The sequence below is a fragment of the Melanerpes formicivorus genome, unplaced genomic scaffold (genome assembly GCF_026170545.1).
Source record: "Melanerpes formicivorus ecotype bairdi unplaced genomic scaffold, bMelFor1.0.p_v2 SCAF_12, whole genome shotgun sequence".
NCBI lineage: Eukaryota > Metazoa > Chordata > Aves > Piciformes > Picidae > Melanerpes > Melanerpes formicivorus.
In genome coordinates this window covers 6,265,300-6,292,437 of record NW_027142364.1, presented here as the reverse complement: position 1 = coordinate 6,292,437, position 27,138 = coordinate 6,265,300, and the positions used below count along the sequence as shown (strand labels likewise).

The 27,138-nt window shown below is 44.5% G+C and overlaps 1 protein-coding gene across 11 annotated transcripts in view; it reads left to right on the top strand.

Moving 5' to 3' along the window:
- Positions 1-27,138, top strand: part of ZMAT3 (zinc finger matrin-type 3) — a 56,536-nt gene that overhangs the window by 17,463 nt on the left and 11,935 nt on the right. For 8 of the 11 annotated variants that reach the window (XM_068145056.1, XM_068145055.1, XM_068145057.1 and 5 more), the window contains one exon: positions 902-6,370. In XM_068145056.1, coding sequence (XP_068001157.1) covers positions 902-1,113 — 212 coding nt within the window. In that variant the 3' untranslated portion in view covers positions 1,114-6,370. Of the gene's footprint in view, positions 1-901; positions 6,371-6,810; positions 6,954-24,971; positions 25,183-27,138 lie in introns of those variants that run through there. The other 3 variants (XR_010988160.1, XR_010988161.1, XR_010988162.1) reach the window with 3 other exon arrangements.

Below are 27,138 nucleotides of genomic sequence, written 5' to 3'. Positions count from 1 at the left end.
AGCAAAAAGAGCTAGTCCTAGCTCCGTTGAGCATTCATGTCTGCATGTTTTGTTTTTTTTCCCAGCTGCTAAAGTTGCTTTGTTTTGTCAGCCTGCTTGTTAGTTCAGTTTCTCAGTTTGTAACTTAATTTACCATCTGCCTGTCTCTAAGGCTGCTCTAAATGGCGACAGTTTTCTTGCTTTATTTCCTTGGCAAGTGGCCAGGTGCTTTGACTCCTACTGTAGCACATCAACCTGTACTTGCACTCCCATGACCGGAATGAGAGAGCGTGTTAGCCTCCCTCTAAGACCATCTGTTCCTAGAGTGGAGTCCTTCCTCAGGTGTTAGACGCTAGCTTTGCCTCTTTGCTGTGATGTAAAGTGTGTTTTATGGTGTCCATCCCAGCATCTGTTTCTTTTTTGAAGTTGTGTTATGCACATATATTAGCTGAAACCCTGATTTCTGATGAAGTTTGGTTTAATTGTGCCATTCTAGCCACTGCCACATGGAAAAGATAAATCTTCTAAAATAAAATTATCACAAAGTGATTTTTTTTTAATGGAAAATTGAAGCAGCATATTCTAATCCAGAAACTATTCTAATTCTGGAATTGAAAGGTTGAGGAAAAAAAATGATTGATTTATCACTTAAATTATTAGACTCCTATTGAGTCTTTGTAAGATTGGGGCAGTAAGCCTGCTCTGCTGCTTTAGAAAACATCAGCAAGTGCTGCTCCCCTGTGTGCTACAGCGCTGTACATCTGGATCTCAGTGGAGAAGTCATGTGAGAAAATAAAGTTCAGTAAGAGAAGCTAATCTTTGGCTGCTTTTTAATCATTTTGGTGGACTTAAAAATTGTCACTGAGCTGCTTCAAGCTTTTCTTCCTTATGGATAAACCAAGCTTTTCTGTTGACTCCTCAGGTCCCTACTTCAATCCCCGTTCACGCCAGAGGATTCCTCGGGATCTGGCCATGTGTGTCACCCCCAGTGGCCAGTTCTACTGCTCCATGTGCAATGCGGGGGCCAGCGAGGAGATGGAGTTCAGACAGCACTTAGAAAGCAAACAGCATAAAAGCAAAGTGTCCGAACAGCGGTACCGGAGCGAGATGGAGAACCTAGGCTATGTACAATGATGCGCCACCCTTGGTAGTAGTTTGCAACTAGAGCAGCTTGTCTCTTGCCTGCTGTTTGCCACATGCCCTGCTTTGTGCTCCATTTGATAGGAGTATGCTCTTGAGCTATACATGTAACACCTGCAAACTTAATGGTATGGTTAGATTTTTTTTTCTGTCATAGTTGGCAGGATGATGCTGTGCAGGACATGAAGTGTTTTTGATGTTTGTTTGCTAATTATCTAAGGCTCTTAATTGTATTGAGTGGTGGGGAGGACTCTTGTCGCCTTCTCAGCCTTCGGCATGAATATGCAAAGCTCAGGAAGTGCTGGGAACTTCTGTGATTCTACCACACGGGTGGAGCATGTGCAAAGCCCACTCCCCTCTTTGTGCACCACAGAGCAGTGCTCCAGAATGCTTCCTTATAGCAGACTGAATCTCTGGGCAGCTTGTAAAAGAGGGGCAGGAACTGGGCCTGTGAATGTGTGAATTAGGTGGTGTACTTGTCCACAAATTGATGCTTGTGGCCTCCATTACAGCCCAGACTAGATTCTTTCTACATCCTTGTAGAAAGGCTGTGCATACCTCTCCTGCTTGGAGAGTCTTGCCTCTTACTGCTTCCTCTGAGATGCAGATTTCATTTGAAACATCTGGCATTGGATATCAGCTGATTAACCCCATTTGGAAATACTCTTTTCTAACAGTTAACAATGGAAAGAGATTCTCAGTGTTGTGGCTGAGCATCTTAATGCACCATGGGTGTGTCTCATCTCCCGGAAGAGTATCGGTGGGGATCTCCGTGGCTTAATGAAGTGAATCCAAAAGCAAAGCTGCTCAGATGAGATGTGCTCTGTTCTGATTCTGCCTTAGACTGAGTAAGGTTGAGAATAGGTTGGAAGGAGCTGTCAGCTGTAATTTCTTTGCATACTGTTGCAGAAGAGAGTAAATGTTGGATCTCTGGCCTGCAGCTCTATTGCTTTAGCAGAGGGGGGCTGTTTGGACCTTGGGGTCCATAACAGTGTCTGTTAGACACTGGTATGTCTCACTTCCATGCCATTCCCTGGACAAAACCCAATGGGTCTTATAGAAGAGAGCTGAGATGCTCCTTTAGACTAGAGCTACCAATAGTGGATGAATTTTCCCCCTCTTTCTTTTCCCATCTCAGGATGGGTTTTAATTCCATTCCTTGATGTGAATGTCGGTGTTTTAGGGACCATCAAAATCCAAAGTTAGGTAGGATGTAAATGTGAGAGGTAATGATTGTTGGAGTAACAGCTTTTTGGCCATGCAGAGGAATTCATGAAACTTGTTAAGCAACTTTTTAAGTGCAGACAAACCCAAAAGGTTTGTTTCTGTTTTGATTTTCCCTAGCAAAAGTAGAAAGGGGATAAAGAGAAGTAGGGCTGACTTTTCTTTTTCTGCTCATTTGGCTATGTGCGAGGAGCTGACTGGAATCGAATTCACAGTGTTTCTAAAACACTGCCTCCAGTGGCAAGTGCAACTTGTAGGTAACCTCTGTTGGACCTGATTCACCACTGTGCTGCTACAGCTGTACGCTGGTACAGCTCCATTGACTTCAGTGGCAGGTGCAGAGAGGGAGTAAAGGAAGCATCATGGTTTGCCTCTCACTCCTCATTAGGTAGAACACTGAATTACAAGCGGCTCCATTGGTTTCAGTAGCATTTTACCAAGGATAAATTCTACTTAGTGTATAGTGTTGAAGGTAGCTCCCCCACTCCCTTGTTTTTTTATTTTTGCCATTTTGCATTCCAGAAGGACTTCCTGCTTGCCTTAAAAAAAAAAAAAAGGAAAATGAGTAAACTAACAAAAAATGTAGATAGTTTGAACCCATCTTTCTAGTTCACTTGCAGAAAGTTTGTTGTACTTGGCTACTCCTCAGAAATTGACTATTGTTATCTTTAGCTACCTGAGGCATCAGGTAGTCATACAACCTTGATGCAGCCTTCTGAAATCCAGGCACAGTAGTCAAAACCAACCCCCTTCATCATTCTGTATTAGTCATTGCCCTGCTGATTCAGGTAGGTCAGTGGACATCCTCTTGAATGGGATTTCCTCCCCGCCTTTTTGCAACGCGCAATTAGTTTGTACACTGGAGAATGTTAGAAGGTAGGACAGGTGCCCAGGTTGCAAAGCACTAACTGAGCAATCATGACATCTCGTAAGTCTGTTTCTTCTGTGCTTTCCTGCCCTGGCTCCCCCTCTGTGCAATGTTGAGGAACACTCCCCTTGCAAAAATCTCTTCTCAGCTTTTTCCCCCCTCATCTTTCGCTGTCAGAAACGGGCTCTGGATTTCTCTTTGTATTCTGTCTTTTGTTCTGCTAGTCTGACATCACTGTGCAGGGACAGAGGGAGTTGGATGAGCCTTACCACAATGTGCTTCACCAGAGCGATCCCTGCATTATGGTTAAACATCTCTCTTGCTGTAAATTAAAGCATGGCATTTCCCACAGGCTGCAATTAGTAGCAGAAAAGCAACACTTTGTGGAATACAAATGGCAGGAGCTGGAGGTACTGATGCCTAGCTTATTGCTAGAGCCAAGATGGCATTTTTGTTTGTTTTCTTATGTCTTGAAAATCAACTGTTCATCACTTTGGTTGCTGCTTCTGCTCCCAGCCTAGCAATCTGCTACTTATTTGGCATTTTCAGTGACTGCTGGAGGTGTCAAAACTCAGTTTACTCCATGTGCTCTTGGTGACAGTTGGCGCAGATGTGCCACAGCACATCAGTGTGCTAGTGGGCTTGGGAGGGTGTGTGGGGGAGATGCAGGGAGCTGTTCCTGCAGATTCTTCTCTGCATGGGGCTTGAATCTGCCCCAAACAGAGGCCTGTACCTGCTTGGTTTTGTTCAAGGCAGTACAAGAAGTGAATGTCATCATCCTGAGAATTTCAATGTGGTGAGTTATACAGCAGGTAGAGTGAAGATGGTAGAACTCAAGTGACAATAACAGGAGAGGTTTCCTACATGGTATGAAGTACATTTCTTGCTGAGTGAAGCAGCTGTGACTTGCTTTGCCCCAGTGCTTTGTTGTGACCCTTTCCTACAAATGACCAAATCTTTCCTCTCCCTTTTCAGCACTGCTTAATGGTTTGTGAACTTCCCAGTCTCCCTCCAGCACAGAAGATCATTAACTGCTAAGAGCAAACACCCCACCTCACTAATATCATGAGGGCTCAGGCCAATCCAAACTCATACATGTCAGCATGACAAAGTGAGTGGATCCTGATTTTATTTTTTTGGTGAAAGCTGTTCTTCAAATCAGTGTTCAAAACACATATTGAAAACTTGTCCTTGCCAAACCCTATTTGACAGAGATGAGCTGGGGAGGCTACTGTATGACTGTGGTACCATTTCCAGACCCAGTCAATCTTTCATGTTCAAGTACCAAGCCTAAGAATCAGGATTTCTGTGAAGCTGTCACATTGGCCAGTAGGTTGATGACATTTGCTGCTAGAAACAAAATGTAAATCAATGTGTTCATATTTATTTTACTGTGCTGACCACTAGTTGATTTGTTAATATTTAAGGCATTGTTCTGTAGGTTGTTTTAGTTTAAATAGGAATCTTTACATCGCACTTTGCTTTTGGATCAGAGCAGGTATTTATTATGTTTGTGAAAATGTTTTCCCTCCAGCATATGTATTGTTTTCTTTCCTTTGATGCAAAAAAAAAATCCCCAAAACAACCCAACCAACAAAATCTACTCCCCAAGAAAACCCCAAACGCAACACCACCCAAATCCAACCAATGAATCATCTGTGTTTCTTTGCATGCCAAACAAAATAGGGATTTTGTTGCAGGTCACTCTTTAAATGTCCAGGGTTTACCATGTTGTTTTTTCCCCTCTAATGGGTTTTTTGGTAATTTGGGATGATATTTTTAAAGACATGTGATGTTCATGATACATTGAAGCATTTCTTTTAAGGCAAGGAAGTAAACTATGTGGAACCCCTGAGGAGTATGAAAGCTATTTTCTTTGTATTCACCATTAGTTGTTATTTTGTGTTCTGCACTAATAAGTAAACGTGTTATAATCTTGCCTAAGGTTGGTCTCTTTTGACTTTTTTTTTTTGCTTTCTTCATGTACATCAGAAAGGACACCCTGAGAAGTGCTGTGGAGTTGCCTAGGATGGTCATCAATGTAACAAAATGCAGATTTATTTTTTTTTTCCTGTAAAGCTGCTTGTCTCTTTTTTTCCCTTTTCTAGATGCCCATTATAGGGCATTAGAAGGGAAAGCTACTGCCATAAGCACAGCTTTACATTTTAGCTTATTATTAATGCATGGTGTCCTTTTGCTATTTTACTTAAGTAAATACTCTCACCTGTAACCAATGATAATCCTTTCAAAGCAGGAGTGACAGAAATACCTTAGCTAAATATATTATGTTGGTTAGGGCCAGGCAAGGTACCATGCTAAAATTTGTCTTTTACTCCCATGTTTGGGTTACAACACTCCTAAAGTTTTGCTTTCTTGAAGCAAAATGTGTTTCTGGTTCTGCAAGAATTTGGTCCTTCTCCAGCTAAAATAGTTTGAAGTACAGTGACTTTAGTTGAGTAGGAGCAAGCCTTGAAAACCCTTCAGGAATTTCATACTGCTGATGTTTTCTCATGTATGTGTTTTGTTTTGTGCTTTTTTTTTCTTTAATCCCTCTAAAGATGTTACAGTCATGTATGCAAGGATGCTCTGGATGAGATGGACATCAATTGCCCATTATAGAAAAACAAATGGCTGTGATTGCCAATGGATTGACAGAAAATGGAGAGATATAGTCCTGGTGTCTTTGAAGCTAGTGCTAAGCTCCTATTGTTTTGAGCTGTGCTGGCTTCTTTGCCATCTGCATAATCTTGAGAGTGGAAAATAAAATCCACTTCCAAATAAATGTGGTCAAGGAGTAGTTCTGGGAATCTCTCCTTTAGAACACGTATCACAACTCAAAATGAGTCTTTTTCTCTGAAGCACCTGCAGGGAAAAGGGAGGACTGTGGATTCTTAAAAATAAGATCAGGTTTTCAGTCAGTGTTTTGCAGGGGGAATATTACTTGATGTGATTTCCTTCTGCATCTGTCCAGCAACGTCATTTGCAAGTGCTTTGAATGTATTTCATCTAGAGCCTTCTTGTCAGGTTGGTTTTGTACATTTGTCCTTATTTTCTTTATATTGTACTGAACCCTGTGAGGGAATAGTTGATGAAAAAGACTTTTTTCTTATTATTCTTCTTTTTTCCTTCTTCAGTACATAATAAATCATCTTGCTCTTATCATTGTGCAGTCTGAGTGTTTGGTATTGCTGTTGCTTGTGATATGGCTGGTCTATGCATGACTGAATTGATTTTAGCCTAGCAGTGAGCGTGACTACATGAGTAATATGTTTTAATACACTGATAAAGGAGTATAGTTCAGTGTAGAAGTCACTTCTGTGGAGGGGGGTCACTGTACTTTCAACTATTACCTAAAGCCAGCTGAATTCTCCTTCTGAGCTGTCTTGACTTCAGGAGGGGTTGGGAATGCTCAGCATCTGACAGGACAGGAACCAGAAGGTACAGAAAGGGCTCTGTTTCTGGCTGTGCTTTCCCCTTGAGTAGACATCACAAGCTCTGCAACAGCCCCAGGCTGAACCACAGACTGACTTTCATCTCTAACTGTAAAATGGAGGGAACAAGCTGAGCCCGGTACTTACATTTGCACATTTTTTTGCCAGGGTGCCTTTTCCCTTCTTTCATTACTTGAGGGCTCCAAGAAAGCATATGCTTATGCAGCATAAATTACTTTCCAAATAGAAAGGACATTCTGATCTGGAATCTTGTAGCAGAGAAGATCTGGAGTTTGCTGGGTTCAGCTCAGGTAAGAGAAAAAAGTTGTCCTTCCTTGGTACTGCAGGCATGCATTCAGGGTGTTTTACTGCTGTTGAGGCACAGCTCCGAGTGTATAAGCAGCTGTGAGCAGGGATAAGGCCATGCTCTCCCCTGTCCTCTCTTACTCAAGGCATTGGACCATTACAGAGAATAGTGGCACTGTGGTGGAATTATCCTGATTTACCATTTTGTTGGGCTGAGAGCTGCCTCAGTGCTTAGGTGACTTCTTATGTGCTAATAATGGAATGCAGGAGGCTTTATGTGTTCTCATTTGTAGTAAATAGAGTCATAAAAACTTGTAAGTGCAGCTTTATATTAAATCTCAACCCAGCTCTTCATTGTCTCATGCCCATGCAGACTATTAATTCCAGTCATCCCAGGAACCAGAGAGGAGCAAACCTCTGCAGAGCAGCATGTCCCCATTACTGCATGTTAAAGCACTGTCTTTTTAATTCTTGTATGTGGTAATTGTATTCTATATTAATTCTGTAGTCATTTGGTGCAGTCAAACCATAGAGACACACAGAAATAAGTGGGCAACCTAGTTCAGTCACGAGCATTTGTTAAATTAGGCAGCAAATAGTGTAACTAACAGTTGAAAAAAGACTAATTGTATGAGTTGAAAGCATAAATAGCCCTCCTTCTCCATCTCACTTAACTTAAGGATCTCACTTAACTGTCTTGCAGCATTTTACAGCTGATGAGGTGAAGTCTGGGAAAAATTAAGGGATTTGTCCAGAAAGTTGATGGCTGAGAAAGAATATCAAATGCAGGGCCTTTAAATACTAGGCTGCTGACCCTTGCCACATGTCCACTCAGCCTCCCTGTTCACAGGCTGCTGAAAAGGGATAGATTTTATTATTTTTTTAAAGTATTAATAATTGTTATATGTTCGTCATTTATGTAACTGCTTTACAGTGCTTTGGGAAATGGACTTTAGCACACAGTTTAAAAACGATGAAGCTTGGTAGGGAGAGTTCTTATTATCGCCTCTGCCTTTAAATCTTAGCAGGGAGGTGGAAAATACCACAGCTTGTAGGAGAATTGCAGCGTATGTGGGTTCTGGTGGCTTCTGTATTCACTGATGACCACTTGACATAAATTCTCTTTATTCTTACTTCTAGATCTCCTAAAGCATTTAGATAGAAAGCTGCTTGTCTGATTTAAAGTAGCAATGAGCTGCTGTAACAGATAATACCTAGAATTCCTTGGCCTAATCCTTCAGCGAATGACACACTTTCAATTGGCTTTATTCCACCGGGTTTGTTTCACCTCTCTACCTGCATGAAATAAGAGCAGATCTATTTAAAGTCGGTGGAATTACACAAGTGTGAAGAGAAATAGGAAGATTATCCACAGTGCATTATTTGAGGCTAGAGAGTGCCTTTGGCAGGTGTTTGCTGTACATATAAATATGTTTTAAAAGTATTAATCTAAGGCTTGTTTCTTAATATCAAGGTACGAAGAGGCACTGCAAAATTTCCATGCACCAGAACAGGTGATGATAACACCTGGTACTTTGGGGTATTTCACTCACAGCAGCGTGGTACTAAAAAACTTTGATTGTGGTTAACTGGAGAGTTTGGAAACAGAGATGTCATTGAAGACAGTGGCTCGTTTCTGCTCTATGTGAACTTCTATAGGTAGAGATTGTTTCAGCAAAGAGTGGAAGCTCCTGTGTGAAGCAGGGCTGGCTGTGGTCTCAGAAGCCTTGAGGGACTCATCCTTCCCTTTGATCCTGCAGTCTATATGTATGCATGCATGTGAAGCAGTCCTTTTAAGGAGTCTGTCTTCATAATATCCACTATTTATAAGAGATCATTTTCCAGCAGCTCATTAGTGCAGCTGCCTCTAATACTGTTTGCAGTATCTCAGCAGTAGCGTGTTGGGCTTGATTAAGAAATGGCCAAACTACTGAATACGTGGGAGTCTTAGACAAGTAGCTTCTGTCTGTAAAAGCTGGTGAACGCCAGCTGCTCATGTAACAGTCCTACTCAGAGCATATTTGGATTAACAAGTCCAAATTCAGACAGAGGAACAATGCAATTTGTCTCTAGGGTATTGCATTTGTTTGTCAGGTGGGATTACGGGCTGCTGTTTGTTCTGCTGATCTATCTGGTAGCTGGCACCAAGGTACCCAGGCACAGGAGCTAGATGCTTCTCATGACTCCTCTTATGATTTGTCTGAGTGACTATGTCTTTAAAGGTCTGCTTTTGACTAATCTATCTTTGGTTTACCTTGTCACACAGTCAGACGAATGTAATTAGTGGGACAGCTTTTTAAATGTTTGTTTAATGACTTTGATTTGAAGTTTGTTTACTTGTGTGAAGCACAGATTTTTATTATGCAAACCCCAAGTAATTTCTAATGGATGTTATTGAAAAGTACAAAGAAAAGTGGTAACAAAAGAATAAAAATGAGAGATGTTTCAAGGTTGCAGCCACTCCAGGCACACAGAACTGAGGAGGCAGAAACAGGGGGCAGCAATGAATAGTACACCCAGTCTGTCTTTTGCTGCTCCCACAGTCCCATGACACATGCTGGGTGCTCTGCTGACATTATTTCAAGGGTATAATTGCAAATATGTCTGATAAAATCTCAGCTGTACTGTGACCATTTGTACTAGCCTTCTTTTGAAGCTGCTCTACTGCAGTCCCTGGCAAAGGCAGGGTGCCGAGGGCCTGGGGGTTGAACACGCAGCTGAACAGACTGTGCCTTCTCCTGCTCTCTCTTCCCACAAAGGCAGAGTGCGGAAGAGCTGGGTTAAGCTCTTGTCCTTAGCGTGGGCTCTGTGTCAGCCTGATACCAGCACAAGACATGACAACAGTTGTCAAAGTGCAAGATGTAGCCACGTAGCTGAAGCTTTGAAGGAAGTGTCAGAGGTTGTGGGTGAATAGAGTGTGAAGAGAGGCAGTAGATGTTTAGGGTGGATGTGGACACGTGGAGTGGTATCTCTCCTCTTAACAGGTTTCTTGATAGAGAGTTAGAGCAGCCTGGGGTCCTTTTATGCCTAGGATAGTTTTCTGCAAACACATTGTTGATCTAGATTACCATTGATTTTTCACATGGCTTCTCACAGCTGCTAAGAAATGCAAGGATGGGTCAGACCACAGCTATATCTATCTGTGTGCTGGGTATATATTAGGACATAATAAGCTTCCAAGGGAGTTCTGCTTAATTTGGCTACAGACTATATATGCTAATTATATGGCAACAGTCTTGACAATTAGCATGCATACTTTTAGCTTACATTTCTGATTGCAGTAACAAAGCCAGCATTGCCTTCTCCTCTCACTAACTTCAAAGGCATTGTCTTGATTTAAGAGTTGGTGTCCTAAAGCTGTTAGGAGAAAGTGAAGCTATGTAACAGCAACTGTCAGGCTGCCCACTTAACAAACTGCATGGTAAATGGATGAGCAGCCAAGCTCTCTAAAATGGTCCACAAGAGCTTTGAGGTTACAAAATGCCAGCCAGCATGTATTGGCATACAACATCATATGCTCATGGTGAATACAGCACAGGTCATCTGAATCAGAGAATGCTTCTCAAAAAATATCAGGACCTAAATATATGCCTTGGGTCCAGATCATAGGCTGTCAGAAGAGTCTATAGTGCACAAGTCCCAGAGGGAAATGTAATAATTGGTGAAAGAAATGAGAATAAAAGACAAAGAGATAGATAACTTGAAGTTCCCTTTGGTTGTCCTGCTGCAAGACTGTCGTAGGTTATGGCTAACATTTAACAACATTTGTGCCTCACTCTGGTGTTTTCATAGATCTCAGCAAATGTTTCAGATTGCTGCAGCATTTTTGTAAACCTGATTGCAAGCCTTCTTTGAAAAAAGAGTTAAAAACCCCAGGTGCATTAGCCTTGTGCAGAATTGAACCCTGCGAGGAGAGTCATTAGGATGCGATTATGCAGCTCCAATGGGTGCAGGTATAGCCTTTGAGCCTAGCTAGAGCTATCCAGGACAATTCCCTGCACAGAGCTGTGGTTATACCTGGATTGCCTACATCAGAATTAAAGATTGTAGAATCCTCTTTCTGTTTGAGAGCAGCACTGGTTACCAGTTCCCAGCTATGTATTCCATACATTCCTCATCTCACTGCTGCAGTGCCACAGCCTAATTACAAATATTTGAATGTCTTCCTGGAGTCTGGACGAGGTCACCCTGTACTCAGCAGATGCTGCTGAAGACCATCTAGATTTCCTCCAGAAGGAAATGAAGCTGTGTCACATCACACAGGAGCATCACTTACACTTGGCATTTGGGATAAAACTTAATGTTTTACAATTATAGTCTCAGATGGCTGGCAGCAATTTTGCCAGACAAATACCACATGTCTTTCCCAGAAGAATTCAATCTTTAATATTGTTTTGATGCTGGAGGCTTTTCCAATTTCTCTTTATTAGAAATGACTTATATGTGTTGGAAGTGCTGGCTTTAACTCAATAGAGCTGGTGCCAACTGCAGCACTGTGGAAAAATCATGGCTGCAGCATTTTGCTTCCATAGAGCTGCTGTATGTCTGAAGCAAACTGTCACCTTGCAGAGATTAAGGCTAAACGTGTGTTAACCCTTCATCTGCTTTGTGTGCTTTGAGGCTACTTCCAAACAGTTTCACTTTTACACCCTTAAAGTGCAGAAATCTGTTGCTGATACCACAGGGAAACCTTGAAAGTCTGGTGGTGTGTGTGGAAAGTCCATGTCAAGGAAAGTAAAACAGGAGCTGTGTGCTGCTAGGGCCATGCTCATCCAGGGCCAAGCTGAGGAGGACACATCAACCTGGCTTCACTCCTTTCTGCTTTTTCTGTATTACCTTTTAAAAATCTGAACCACCAACTGCAGCAGAGGTTCTTGTTTATGAAGTTAAACTGATGATAGAATAGAATGATAGAACTGTTTCAGTTGGAAAAGACTTCTAAAATAAGTGAGTCCAACCCTCAACCTGAGACCACCATGGCCATTAAACTATGTCCCAAAGTGCTATGTCCACACCTTCCTCAAACACTTCCAGGGATGGCGACTCCACCACCTCCCTGGGCAGCCTGTTCCAATGCCTCACCACTCAGTAAATATTTTTTTCCTGATAATCCAATCTAAACCTCCCCTGGCATGATTTCAGGCCATCTCCTCTTGTGCCGTCACCTGATACCAGGGAGAAGAGAAGGTCAATTAGGCTGGTGAGAGGCCTTGAGCACAAGCCCTATGAGGAGAGGCTGAGGGAGCTGGGATTGTTTAGCCTGGAGAAGAGGAGGCTCAGGGGAGACCTCATTGCTGTCTACAACTACCTGAAGAGAGGTTGTAGCCAGGAAGGGGTTGGTCTTTTCTCCCAGGCAATCAGCGCCAGAACAAGAGGGGACAGTTTCAAGCTGCACCAGGGGCAGTTTAGGCTTGAAGTGAGGAGAAAGTTCTTCACAGAGAGAGTTGTTAGCCATTGGAATGTGCTGCCCAGGGAGGTGGTGGAGTCACTGTCCCTAGACGTGTTCAAGAGGGGATGGGACGTGGCACTTGGTGCCATGGTTTTGTAGTCATGAGGTCTTGTGTGACAGGACTTGATGATCTTTGAGGTCTTTTCCAACCTTATTGATTCTATGATTCTAAGAGATCAACCCCCACCTTACACATATGAAGCCAGGTGCCCGAAGTCCAAGCAGGCTCTATCACTTGGAAAAGATTTCTGCATACACAGCAAGTGTCTGGTTTTAATCAGCATCCTCATGCCCAGCCTTACTTTGAAGCAGAGAATGGGGAGCAGCTTTTTGCTCCATCTTCACTTACTCCAGCCGCTGTGTTTTCTTTAATGGGACCCTGGTGAATCCATGACATTGATCTGTCCCAGAGGAATCTTATCCTGTCCTTCTGGGGGAAGAGCAAGTGCGGGGTGACTGGATTCATTGCTATTTCATGAGGACATAAATAATATACAAGACGTAATGCATGAGTAGCAAATCTGACTGTGTTGAATATTCATGTAAGTGCAGCAGGACACTTGATCTTTTTCCTATGGACTTCTATTGGGCAGCTTGGGCATTTTTGGGTGCATTTTCTGGGACAGAGGAGACAAGTAAGCAACCATGTAGTGAGGTCACAAATCACCCTCCTGAAATGCTCTAACAAGCATTTAATTCTTAATCCCTGGATGAGTGGCTGTAGTAACTCTGTATTGTTCTCAGAAGAACCTCAGAAAAATGGGTCACAGTAATTCATAATTCCAAAATGATTCATACTAGTTGGTGTCCACCTCCTTGGGCTCTGTCTTCTCCCCACTTATCTGCTGGTCCAGCAGCTTTGCTGCGAGTTGTGGTGTGCCACTTGGGAAGCCCCAACCAGCTTCACGCTCATTACAGATACGGACCATGGTTTCCTAGTTGTCTACCAATATATCAAGAGTGAACTTTCCAAGCTTTTAGTCCCTTGGAAGATTACATGTTTTCATGAGCTTGAGCCTTCTGGCTGCAGAAGTCCCACCAGTCTTCAGCAGAACTGAGGCTCTGAAGTCCTGGCTGCACCCTGAGGGGTGGACGTTGCAGAGGTGCCTGTTCCTTGTGATGGCTCTCACAAATCTCTGGAGCTGTCAAGGTGCAGTTGCCCCAGGAAAGATGGGATGACTGTCCCCATATCCCTGCACCAGCGTCAGTTTGTCCTGATGGCTGTGCTTGCCCAGCCGGCTCAGCCTTGGCTCAGGCAAGCTTTCCTATGCTGTACTCACACCTCCTGATGGCACTGCAGACATACTTTTAGAAATCCCAAACGATTCGCTCCTTAGACCCATATTTCAAGCTCTTATTTAATATTGCCTCATTTTCAGAGGTTTGAAGAAAGGTGTCAGTGCTTTATTGATATTGGTTTGTTGTTCTGAGGCAGGCAAAGTGATGGCATTTTATTTTGATTTCAACAGCACGCCCGTTAGGATTTCGAGAGGTGGCAATATCCCCTGGAAAACAGAAGAGGGCAGCTGGTTTTTGAGAAATGAAGAGTGCATTGAATGGTTTTGAGAATGAAATAGCAGTCACTCAGATCTAGATGAAAGGGCTCTTTTTTTTTTTTTTTTTTTTTTTTTCTTCATTTTTTTTTCATGAATGAATAAAAATAGCACAGTATTCCAGGCCCTGTGCTAGTGTAATTAGTGTATAAAATAGCTGGAGCCCCCTCACCTTCCACAGAGCCCCTGGGCTTTGTCTGGCAAAATTAGATTCCTTGCAATTTTATTGCAATGTAATTAAAAAGTAACCAAGGGAATACAGAACTCAGTCTTCAGAGAAGCTCAGCATCAGACAGAATGAAGTGTTTGGCAGCTTGCTGGCTTAAGAGCCAGTTTCTTTGTTTACTGCACAAACGGGGCGGGAGGGGGAATGATCTGCTGTGAATTGTCATTCTGTATGTATGGAAAAAATTCAGATTTAGTAATATGGTATTCAATTCTCTGGAGATATATATATATTTATTTTTTTCATAGAAAGATGTTTTCAATTTGTATTTAACAACCAATGCATAAATTGCAAAGCAAAACATCCTCCTGGAGCGAAATCTTTTCTTTGTGATCCAAATTAAGGCATTTTTGTGACTTCTTAATTTTTCAAGCTTCAATTTCCAATTAAGACAATTATACAGGTTTGGCAGGTGTTTATTGTGAAGTGAAGTCACAGAATCAAGGAATATTAGGAGTTGGAAGGGACCTCAAAACATCATCCAGCACAACCTTCCTGCCAGAGTAGGATCACCTAGAGTAGATCACATCGGAATGCATCCAGGTGGGTTTTGAAAGTCTCCAGAGAAGGAGACTCTGCAACCTCTCTGGGCAGCCTGTTCCAGGGCTCTGTCACCCTCACAGTGAAGAAGTGAACCAGGAGGAAGATGTTGACGAAGCATTCTATAGGCAGCTTAGGGCTGTCTCAAGATCTCCGGACCTTGTTCTCGTGGGTGACTTCAACCTGCCTGACATCTGCTGGGAACTCAACACGGCAGAGAGGAGACAGTCTAGAAGGTTTTTAGAATGCATGGAGGACAGCTTCTTATCCCAGGTGCTGCGAGAGCCTACCAGGGGCAAGGCTATGCTTGACCTCCTCTTCACCAACAGGGAAGGACTGGTGGGTGATGTGGTGGTTGGAGGGTGTTTGGGGTCCAGTGACCACGAGATAATTGAATTCTCGGTTTTTGGTCAAGCCAAGAGGGGCGGCAAGAAGACCTCCACTCTGGACTTCCGGAGGGCAGACTTTGGGTTACTCAAGGAACTAATTCAGAGGGTTCCTTGGGATAAAGTCCTTAAAAACAAAGGGGTCCAGGAGAGCTGGACCTACTTCAATGAAGAATTGTTGAAGGCTCAGGGACAGGCTGTGCCAATGTGCCGGAAGATGAGCCGCCGGGGCAGACGGCCAGCCTGGATGGTTCATGAACTTTTAATGGAACTGAGGGAAAAAAAGAGGGTGTATCACCTTTGGAAGCGAGGGGAGGCAACCCACAGAATGTTTAAGGATGTTGCTAGGTCTTGTAGGAAGAGAATTAGGGAGGCAAAAGCACACTTGGAACTTAAACTGGCCTCTACTGTGAAGGACAACAAAAAGTCCTTCTATAAATACATTAATAGTAAGAGGAAGGGGAAGGAAAACCTCCACTCCTTGGTGGATACGGAGGGGAACATTGTAACCAAGGATAAGGAAAAGGCAGAGATACTTAACACCTTCTTTGCCTCAATTTTTACTAGAAGGGCAGAACGTCTTCCTGACAGCTGGTCTGCAGAGCTAGCAGAAGGAGCCAGGGAGCTGCACAGTTTCCCTATGTTCCATGCGGCGGTAGTTGGAACTCTCCTTAGCAGCTTGGATCCCCACAAGTCCATGGGACCAGATGGGATTCATCCTAGGGTGCTGAGAGAGCTGGCAGATGAGCTGGCCAAGCCACTCTCCATAATTTTCCAGCAGTCCTGGCTCACTGGCGAGGTCCCAGAGGACTGGAAGCTGGCCAACGTGGTGCCCATCCATAAGAAGGGCCAGTTGGATGAGCCAGGGAATTACAGGCCTGTCAGCCTGACCTCAGTGCCAGGCAAGATCATGGAACAGGTCATCCTGAGTTCAATAACACAACACTTACAGGATGGCTAAGGGATCAGGCCTAGCCAGCATGGATTTAGGAAGGGCAGGTCCTGCCTGACCAACCTGATCTCCTTCTATGATCAGGTGACCCGCCTGGTGGATGTGGGGAGGCCTGTTGATGTAGTCTACCTGGACCTCAGCAAGGCCTTTGACACCGTCCCCCATAGCAAACTGCTGGCCAAGCTGACAGCCCATGGCTTGGACAGGAGCACACTGCGATGGGTTAGGAACTGGCTGGAGGGCTGAGCCCAGAGAGTGGTGGTGAATGGTGCCACATCCAGCTGGCAACCAGTCACTAGTGGTGTGCCCCAAGGATCAGTGCTGGGCCCTGTGCTCTTTAACATCTTTATTGATGATCTGGATGAGGGCATTGAGTCCATCATCAGTAAATTTGCTGACGACACCAAGCTGGGGGCAAGAGTTGATCTGCTGGAGGGTAGAGAGGCTCTGCAGAGAGACCTGGACAGGCTGGACAGATGGGCAGAATCCAACGGCATGAGATTTAACACATCCAAATGCCGGGTTCTGCACATTGGCCACAACAACCCCATGCAGTGCTACAGGCTGGGGTCAGAGTGGCTAGAGAGCAGCCAGGCAGAGAGGGACCTGGGGGTGCTGGTTGATGGTAGGCTTAACATGAGCCTGCAGTGTGCCCAGGCAGCCAAGAGGGCCAATGGCATCCTGGCCTGCATCAAGAACAGTGTGGCCAGCAGGAGCAGGGAGGTCATTCTGCCCCTGTACACTGCACTGGTTAGGCCACACCTCGAGTACTGTGTCCAGTTCTGGGCCCCTCAGTTTAGGAAGGATGTTGACTTGCTGGAACGAGTCCAGAGAAGAGCAACAAAGTTGGTGAGGGGTTTGGAACACAAGCCCTATGAGGGGAGGCTGAGGGAGCTGGGGCTGCTTAGCCTGGAGAAGAGGAGACTTAGGGGTGACCTTATCACTCTCTACAACTACCTGAAGGGAGGTTGTAGACAGGCTGATGATGGTCTCTTCTCCCAGGCACCCAGTACCAGAACAAGAGGACACAGTCTCAAGCTGCGCCAGGGGAGGTTCAGGTTGGATGTTAGGAAGAAGTTCTATACAGAAAGAGTGATTGCCCATTGGAATGGGCTGCCTGGGGAGGTGGTGGAGTCGCCGTCATTGAAGGTGTTCAGAAGGAGACTTGATGGGGTGCTTGGTGCCATGGGTTAGCTGTTTGGGTGGGTTGGATTGGTTGATGGGTTGGACACGATGATCTTGAAGGTCTCTTCCAACCTGGTTTGGTTTATTCTAATAAAGTTTATTCTAATAAAAAAAAAAATTAAAAAAAAAAAAAAAAAAAAGTTGTTCTTTATGGTCAGTTGGATCCTCCTGTGCTCCACCTTGCATGTGTTGCTCATTGGGCATCACTGAGATAAGCCTGGCTCCATCCTCCTGACAGTCTGCTCTTCATGTATTTCTAAACGTTAATGAAGTCACCCCTCAGTCTCCTCTTCTCCAAGCTAAAGAGACCCAGCTTTTCCTCATAAGGGAGATGTTCCAGTCCCTTAATCATCTCTGTGGCTCCGCGCTGGAATCATTCAAGCAGTTCCTTGAGGTCCTCCTTGAACTGAGTGGCCCAGAACTGGACAGTACTTGAGATGGGGGCTCAGCAGTCCATGCGAATCCTCCTTGGTAGCTCTTTAGCTGAAAACGCAGCCCTGAGCTGTGATTTTAGGCACAGAGCACCCACACGCAGACAGCAGCACCAACCTCCCTCCCTCCCTGGGCCTCTATGCCTGTTTTTCAGTGTGTGCAGACTGCACATAAAGAGTGTGGCTGGTAGCACAAAGTGACCAGCTCTTGCATAAAACACATCCCACATCTGATTAGTGACACCATGTCTGTTCCTTGTTCAAAACTAACAATCCTCCCTCCCCAGGGGCCCATGGCTGGGCTGTGTTTGGAATATGGCTTGATCCAGAGTCAGGCACCTGGGGATAATTTTAAAGCCAAGATAATAATACTAGTTGACATGGAAACATGTCAACTTTGTTTGTGGTTCTAATGAGAGGGACAGGTAATCCTCATTCCCTGTCGGACTAAACTGCACTTGGAGGGAGGATGGGAGGGGGTAGTGCTACCTCTACTAGCAGAGCAATGAAAGAGAGGTGGTGCAGATAGCTGCTGAAGCCAAGGAAGGCTAAATAACTGTGGGACTTAACCTGCCAGTGCCTTGGTCTGTCTGGTCAGTAGGTAACATGGAAAACCCAACAGTGACACCTTGCAGCACCTTCCCGGTGTCACTATGTCCTTCTAGCTCTGGAAATGGATGGGAATTTTTGTCTTTGGCTTCAGTGAGGAGCATGTGAAAAGCTATTTATTTATTTATTTATTATCTATTTATTGATTGATTTTGAAATAGCTCTGAGGCAGAAATGATTAGAGACCTTCTGTAATGAAACACTACCGACTGAATGGGTAGCCTAAAAAGGCTGCTCTTCCCATGCAGATACTAATGAGGTTTGCCCTAAACTTTTAATCAGGGGCTCAACTTTTATTTGCAGCTCCTGACAAGGATAGCATCCCTTAATAATGCTTCTGACAGTTCCAAACTCCTGAAATTAATATGAGAGCAATGAGAATTTAATGGAAGTGCTAATTACAAATGCTGGAATTATTCAGCTGCAATTCAAAACCTCTGATGTGGAGAAACTCTTAGCACGGATGGGCTGTCATCTAATTTCTATGAAGTCTTGCTGTGAAAGGTGACCCTGGCTTTACACACCTTCATTCTGCAAGACATAGGCATCCTTCTCTCACATTGGCTTCCACACCTTGCAAAGAATTAGGATGCAAGCAATTAATTCTTCTTGCTCTGGAGACTGTACTACTCATACTCCTGATGCATGCCGTTCCCTCTGTTTCCCCTTATGATTAGTCATAAAGTCTTGGGCTAGCAGGCTTGCATCCAGGCTTTTTCCAATAGGCTGCCTGGCTATGCAGGTGGATTAAATCCAGATGGTAGTAGCAGTCTTTACCTAGGTTGCCACCTCTGTGGCAGAAACAGCTGAACCAGGTCCTGCTTTGCTGTGCTTTATGGTCTAAATTATTAGGACGAACTGGCACTGCCACTTCACATGGCTATGCAGGTTTCAGTAATGTGAGGAATGAAGGTGAAGTCCAGGCAGCCTCTAGGAGATGTGAGAGAACAGCTGAGGGGCCACCTCAGTCTTTAATCCACATGTACTCCTAAGTGAGCTTCCCAAAAAGCATGGACCTTTGGAAAAGCTATTAGACATTATCAGTGGAGCTACTCACGCCTTTCTCCAGAGCCACCTTTTACCCTGGGCTTCCTTCAAAGAAGGAAACCTGGCTGGGTCCCTAGGTCCCAGTGGGGCCTTGCACCACAGAGCAGGTGAGCAGGTGGCCAGTCCCCAGTGTGTGCTGTGCTGGTGGGCTGCACCCTTGGCACACAACTTTGCAGCCTTCATAATGATGCTGTGAGATTGCTGCTGGCCCAGTGAGATGTTCTAGACACCCAGAGGAAGACTGTCATCATCCTTCCAAAGGTTGTGTTGGGTTTTTGGAGGCTGGCTACATGGCAGCAAGCCCACATTGCCCTTCTCACATTACCTGAGAATCCTCTATCTGGATGTTTAGATCTCAGAAGGTCAATAATTAATTTTGAAGGCTTTAAAGGGAGGGCTTCGATTTCAGAGTACTAGTTAGAGATCAGCAGAAGTCACAGACCGAGGGGCTGAACTTGGATCTTCCCCAAACCACAAACAACTTCTGAACTGTGCAACTTTTTTTCCCTGTCTCTTTTACAGCCAGCTGTGAAACCTGCACCCTGTTAATAGTTCCAACTGTTGAATGGCATTAGATGATTCATCTCCTCTATTAATACAAAAAGTAATACCATTTTCTGCTTTGCACATAATGCCTTTTGAGAAATAGATGAAGACATAAGGGACGTCAAAGAATTATTTAATCTCAGCTCTTTCTCTTCAGTTCTGTATTTTGTTGCTTTATTGAATGATTACACTCAGGTTCCTGCCCTTCCCCAGTTTCTCTGGAGATGGTGCACAAAGGCAGGAGCCGTCTCTTCTTGCTTCAGTGCTTCTCTGGTGAGGGAGGGGTGTGCATTTTTTATCAAAAAGTAATAGATGTCCCTTGGTATAGTGGAGGGAAGAAAAAGAAGGGGAAAACAGCAAGTTGGTTTCACTGTGTGAAAGCCACTATCACAAAAGTGCCAGCAGGAGCATTGAATATCAAAGTATTGTCTCAGTGATTCAGCTGAAAAAAATCACATTTGGCCAAAGAGCTGGCTTGGAGGTTTTCCACCCTGGCTGGTCAATGTTCAGAGAGTCATGTGCATAAATACAAATGTTCCTGGGAATCACTGAGCTCTGTGGCAATAAAGATGGAGAAGTGTTTATTGTTGTGGTAATGCTTGGCATGTGACATGGATTTTGCAGCTGAAAGCTGATGGCCAATTTTATGGATTTTTGAGCTCTTATTACATTGTGAGGACCTTGACAGAGTGGAATTTGAACCCTCCTTTCCTCCTCCCCTTCCCTTCTGCTATTAAGAGAGGGAGCAATAGATCAAAGAAGAATTGATAGGAGGAAAAATGGCACTCGAGAGGAATCTTACAGCATTAAATTCTGGGGATGAATGTTTGTAAACCCAGTACTTAGTTCCAAATATCACTGTAAAATAATATTCTCTCTACACTTCTCTGAAATCATGGACCACATACTGACTGTGACTGCTCTCAACCACACTTAGAGCAAACCTCCCATGCTGTTAGAAACAGGTGCTTCAGACCCCTATGTTGAGCTTACCCAGAGCAAGGAGGGGTGGTGATGCTCTTCCCAGGACTAGCAAGCTGCTCTGCACATTACATTTTCATCAACATGCTGGCTGCCTCCTGCCCCAAATTGCAAAACTAGTTTCCAAGGGAGAGGCAGGGCTCTGCCACCTCTCATCACCCTGCTCCTCTTGTCAGAAGAGGAGCTTTGACAAGCCAGTGGGGCTGGTGAGTGCTTGGGCTGAACTGTCCCCAGACTGTGTCTCAATGTCTGTATGTGGGTCCTGTGAATAAATATGCATTCATACCATTGTCTCATGGCTTGCTCCTCTCTTTTTTTTTCCTTGCTACATCTGAGAGTAGCTTCATCTCCTGTGTGGAGTCCAACAATGGGCTGTGACCTTCTTTTATATCTATATGGCACCTGCCATGGTGATCCCCATCCCCACAAGAGATGGGAGGAAAAGGGGACCCTGTGCTTTCACTTCATGGCAGCTTGGTCTTTTCCTTTTTATTTTGCTGAGTGTAGAAGCATTAGGCAGTAGTATCAGAGGACAGCTGTCCCCAGCTCACCCTAAAGTTACTAAAAGTAAAGAATTTTTTTCCTATTTTTTCCTACTAAAAATAAATATAAAATTTGGATGCTGTGAGTGGGAGGAGAATGACATTTTATATAAGCATCTTAAAAGTGCCTGTTACCCATATAACTAAGTGGTAGGTGGCCTCCTAACAGATCCATATTTGTTGTTTACTGGGGTCTGGAGGTGCTGTTATAACAACAGTAAATGACACAGAGAGAGCTGAGTTAACTTCCTGGGACTGTGCACAAAAAGTCCTTTCTCCTTTGGTGCCATTTTCACTGTAGTTAAAAGTTTACCAAGAGAAAGACTGAGCGAGCTGGGGCTATTTAGTCTTGAGAAGAGAAGGCTGAGAGCAGATGTTATTAATGTCTATAAATATCTGAGGGGTGGGTGTCAAGATGAAGGAGCCAGTCTCCTTTCGATGGTGCTGTGATAGGACAAGGAAAAGTGGGTACAAGCTAGAACACAGGAGGTTCCATCTCAACACAAGGAGACACTTCTTTATGGTGAGGGTGACAGAGCACTGGAACAGGCTGCCCAGAGAGACTGAGGAGTCTCCTTCTCTAGAAACTTTCAAAACCCACCTGGCTATGTTCCTGTGTGGCCTGCCCTAGGTCATACACTTTGGCCACAACAACCCCATGCAGCGCTGCAGGCTAGGGTCAGAGTGGCTGGAGAGCAGCCAGACAGAAAGGGACCTTGGGGTGCTGACTGACAGTGGGCTGAGCATGAGCCAGCAGTGTGCCCAGGTGGCCAAGAAGGCCAATGGCATCCTGGCCTGCATCAAGATTAGTGTGGCCAGCAGGAGCAGGGAGGTCATTGTGCTCCTGTACTCAGCACTGGTTAGGCCACACCTTGAGTACTGTGTCCAGTTCTGGGCCCCTCAGTTTAAGAAGGACATCGAGATGCTTGAATGTGTCCAGAGAAGGGCAACAAGGCTGGGGAGAGGCTTCGAGCACAAGCCCTATGAGGGGAGGCTGAGGGAGCTGGGATTGCTTAGCCTGGAGAAGAGGAGGCTCAGAGGAGACCTTATTGCTGTCTACAACTACGTGAAGGAAGGTTGTAGCCAGGTGGGGGCTGGTCTCTTCTCCCAGGCAACCAGCACCAGAACAAGAGGACACAGTCTCAAGCTGTGCCAGGGGAAGTTTAGGCTGGAGGTGAGAAAGTTCTTCACAGAGAGAGTGATTAGCCATTGGAATGTTCTGCCCAGGGAGGTGGAGTCACCATCCCTGGAAGTGTTCAAGAGGGGATTGGACGTGGCACTTGGTGCCATGGTTTAGTAGTGATGAGGTCTGTGGTGACAGGTTGGACTTGATGATCTTTGAGGTCTTTTCCAACCTTATTGATTCTATGATTCTATGATGCTGTTTTGGCAGGGAGGCTGAACTCCATGATCTTTAGAGGTCCCTTCCAATCCCTATCATTGTTTCCATGATTCTGAGCACTTGACTGTTGTGATTCTTTGCCCAGAACAGACAGCACCCTCAGCACTTTCTTATTATTTAGTAGATGTGCAAGAGCCTGATCTGTCTCCCGTTAAAGTCAATAACTATCCTCCTTAATTAGCATTCAAATTATGATCAGTCTCTTAACATTACTAGCAATTACGTGTAGTGTGGCCACACTCCATCATTTATTTGACTTCTTTGAAGTGAGCCCAGTCTGCAGAGCTGGGCAGGATCCAGAGCTGGAACCAGACCCCAGGGATTTGGGTTGCACCCACTGAGGGTCACAGACTCTCTGGAATGCTGCTGGAGGAGAATGAGGAAGCTCTCCCTCAGCAATGGAGCCAGCACAGCTGGTTTAATTGCCCTGTTCCAATCAAGTGAAGAACTTGAAAGCATTGGAAATGTAATTGTGTGACAGAAAAGGGAGCCTTCCCTCTTTTTTTTCCCCTGCACACTGGATTACTGAGGGCTTTAGTGACCTTGGCATGCAGTAAACTTTCACCCAGAGCTGGGTGGGGGCCAAGAATTAAGCTGTGAAGGTTTATAAGGCAAATTACAGTGCGTGGGAGTGAGTGGGAACTGGCTGGAATGCTGCAGCATGGAAAGCTGGTGTGTAACAGCATCAGGTTTACTCTGCTCTGAGCACAGTACATCAAGGAATTGATGGAGATGTTGAGGAGATACAAAGAGAGTTGGCAATGATTGATGTGTCATCATGACTTCTCCAAAGAACCTGCAAGATGAATGCAGGACGGTGCATTGCAGGTACCAGGGAGTGCAGCTGCTGTCTGCTGTGCAGATTGGGATCAGAAGTATTTCCACTGCTTAAGTCAAAAAAAAAAAGAAAAAAGGGGGGAAAAAAGGGAAAAAAAAAGGGGGGGGGTAGGGGGGTGATGAAGTTAAAGCACCAAACAGACCTGGCTCCCTGATGACTGTACCAAGGTTTGCTGAAATTTAGCTTATCAGCACATGGTGATATTTGCTAGCAAGCAGACTAAATGATGTAAACGAAAGCACATGGGGCTGTTACAGCCCTCCTGTGCCTTGGAACAGAAAATTGCCTAGCACTGGCAATTTTCTCATAACCTCCCTCCCCAATCTAATACAGATTATCCTCTGCAAATGCCTGTTTTCATCTGTGAAAACTCAGGTTGCTGCCTATTTTTCCCTGACCACAAATCCAATGTTATATTTACACTATTTAAGCCCCTGCCATTTAAAAAAAGGCTATTACATTTCATTGCCACGTGGTACCTTTGAGTTAATCCTGTACATGGGAAACCAAGGCAGGCAAAAAACCTGTGCTTTGTCCTAGGTCCTGTAATTCATGTGGGAACAAGCACTATTTCCACTTGGATTCCAGATCTTTATGCTTCACCCTATCTCCTTTACCCTTATATGAGTTAATGGGAGACTTTCCTGGCAAGAACAGCACTTCTGCATGTGGAAAAGTGACCTTTTAATCTATATTTTCTGTTTGGATGCAGTGAGCATCTGGAAGGAGTGCAGCTAGTGCCAGGCTGCCAGAGGATGTTTGAGGACTGAGAGTAGCTGGCCCAGGGAAGTAAGATACACAACTCTGGACCAGAACCAAACTATTAGCATTGATGTAGAAGGCAGAAATATCTGAAGGAGATGGAGGCTGTCTGTGTAGCTTCTCAATAGTCCTATCCTACTAGTCACTCTTTCTTATTAACTTTGCTGCATTGAAGGACAAACCTCAGCTGACCCAGCAGTGTCCAGTGTGAAAAATCAGTAAGTATTAATGGACTCAGGACTTTTCTGCAGGGTAGAGAACATCTGCTGCCACAAAATACGGTGCCCAGGCATCACTTTGGCTGGACATTTAGCCAGGACTATCTGACAATGCAGGAGATGGGGACTATGGGGCAGAAGTGGGAGCAGCACCCCCTCCATCTCCACCTTACTGCTGTTCTTTATTCATTTACATCTCACAACCAGGTTGAATTTATCTAGATGTTCCAGCTGAATGAAACTTCAGTTTCTCCTCTTAACTGCTGTGATAATCTCAACTCTGCTGCCTTTTGAAAATAGAAAAAGCCACGCAGCTAAAATGGACCATTTTGATGAGTATCTTTGTGCTTTTTCAGCTCTTTCTTTGCTTCACACCGCAGAAAACTCCAGAACTTCACCTTGGCACCTGAAGAACTGATTTCAATTTACATTCATTTCCGACACCGCAAAGTGATGCTGAGAACATTGTTAATGCTCCTCTCTTTTTTTTGAGGTAAATAATGAAGAAAAGGGTCTAAAAGAAATCCATACATTGTACACAATAACAGTTTTCAGTAAAACAAATACCCTAATGACCCTCTGAAAGTTCCTTCAATAAAATATATACAGTGCCCACTTTGGTTGTTAATTCTTATTTCACACTCTCTTTTCAATTTTCTTAGCAAGATGGGAAAAATACGATCTTGGTGCTTGGTGCTCAGGCACATTGAAGAGGAGAGAGTTTCCTTTCTAACCTTGGGTAATTCACACATCCTTCGGAGGTAACATGGGGGAACGGGGAAATCCCCACTCTGAAAAAGGTTTTGCAGTTGCAAAACTGCAAGTAGAATAGAATAAACCACGTTGGAAGAAACCTTCAAATCATCGCATCCAACCCATCATCCAACACCATCTAATCAACTAAACCATGGCACCAAGCACCCCATCCAGTCTCCTCCTAAACATCCCCAATGATGGTGACTCCACCACCTCCCCAGGCAGCACATTCCAATGGGCAGTCACTCTCTCTATGAAGAATTTCTTCCAAACATCCAGCCTAAACCTCCCCTGGTGCAGCTTGAGACTGTGTCCTATTGTTCTGGTGCTGGTTGCCTGGGAGAAGAGACCAACCCCCACCTGGCTACAACCTCCCTTCAGGTAGTTGTAGACAGCAATAAGGTCTCCGCTGAGCCTCCGCCAGGATAAGCAACCCCAGCTCCCTCAGTCTTTCCTCATAGGGCTTGTGTTCCAAACCCCTCTCCAGCCTCGTCGCCCTTCTCTGGACACGTTCCAGCAAGTCAACATCTTTCCTGAACTGAGGGGCCCAGAACTGGACACAGGACTCAAGGTGTGGCCTAACCAGTGCTGAGTACAGGAGCACAATGTCCTCCCTGCTCCTGCTGGCCACACTAATCTTGATGCAGGCCAGGATGCCACTGGCCTTCTTGGCCACCTGGGCACACTGCAGGCTCATGTTCAGCCCACTGTCAGTCAGCACCCCCAGGTCCCTCTCTGCCTGGCCGCTCTCCAGCCACTCTGACCCCAGCCTGTAGCACTGCATGGGGTTGCTCTGGCCGATGTGCAGAACCCGGCACTTGGATGTGTTAAATCTCATGCCCTTGGACTCTCTCCAGCCTGTCAAGGTCCCTCTCCAGAGCCTTTCTACCCTCTAACAGATCAACACCTGCCCCCAGCTTTGTGTCGTCTGCAAATTTACTGCTGATGGACTCAATGCCCTCATCCAGATCATCAATGAAGATATTAAAGAGCAAGTAGTGAGTCTCCAGAGAAGAACTTCAAAGAGTGGTCACTTAAAACCCAAAACTGTGATACATATTCTGACTAAAAGGTCAGCCTTTTTATTTTTTAATTTTTTTCCCCCTTCAAGCTTGGAAAAGTGAGAAATATCTTTGTTTAACAGCAATGTACTTATCCCCCTTGGAATGCAAATGAAGATTAATCCTCAGTCACACTAGGAAAGACTTCACTTTCAAATGACTGTTACAGTGATTTTAAATTAACATCCACAGCACGCAGAGTGAATTCTTTTCCTCTGAGTGTGTCCACTCTGGGCACTTTTTTACCACAGTTTAATTGACTGCCAATTAATGTAAAGTAGTCACACATTTTTAAGGCTAGTGTAGACACTTTCCCACATTAAATCTGTAACTTGGCTGATAATTAATCTGAGATATCTGTCTATCCTCAGCAACCCCAGAGATAGTTTTACCTATCAGATATGAGGCATATGTTACTAAAAAACCAATTATATCTTCATTTAAAACAGCTTGAGGAGCAATGTTTAATTAGTTACATTTTATATACTGTGGACAGATGACTTTCATATAGACAGGGATCTGAGTGGTCTGAGTTCTATGTTTTGCTTTGTTTGAGGCTTTGCAAATCATCTCAGGAAATCGTTTGCTCCTTTGTGCCTACAAACAGGAATCTGAGTGGTCTGAATTCTATGCTTAGCTTTGTTTCAGGTTTGCAAATCGACTCAGGAAATCATCTGCTTTTTGTGCTCCTCTTCTGCCCTTCTCC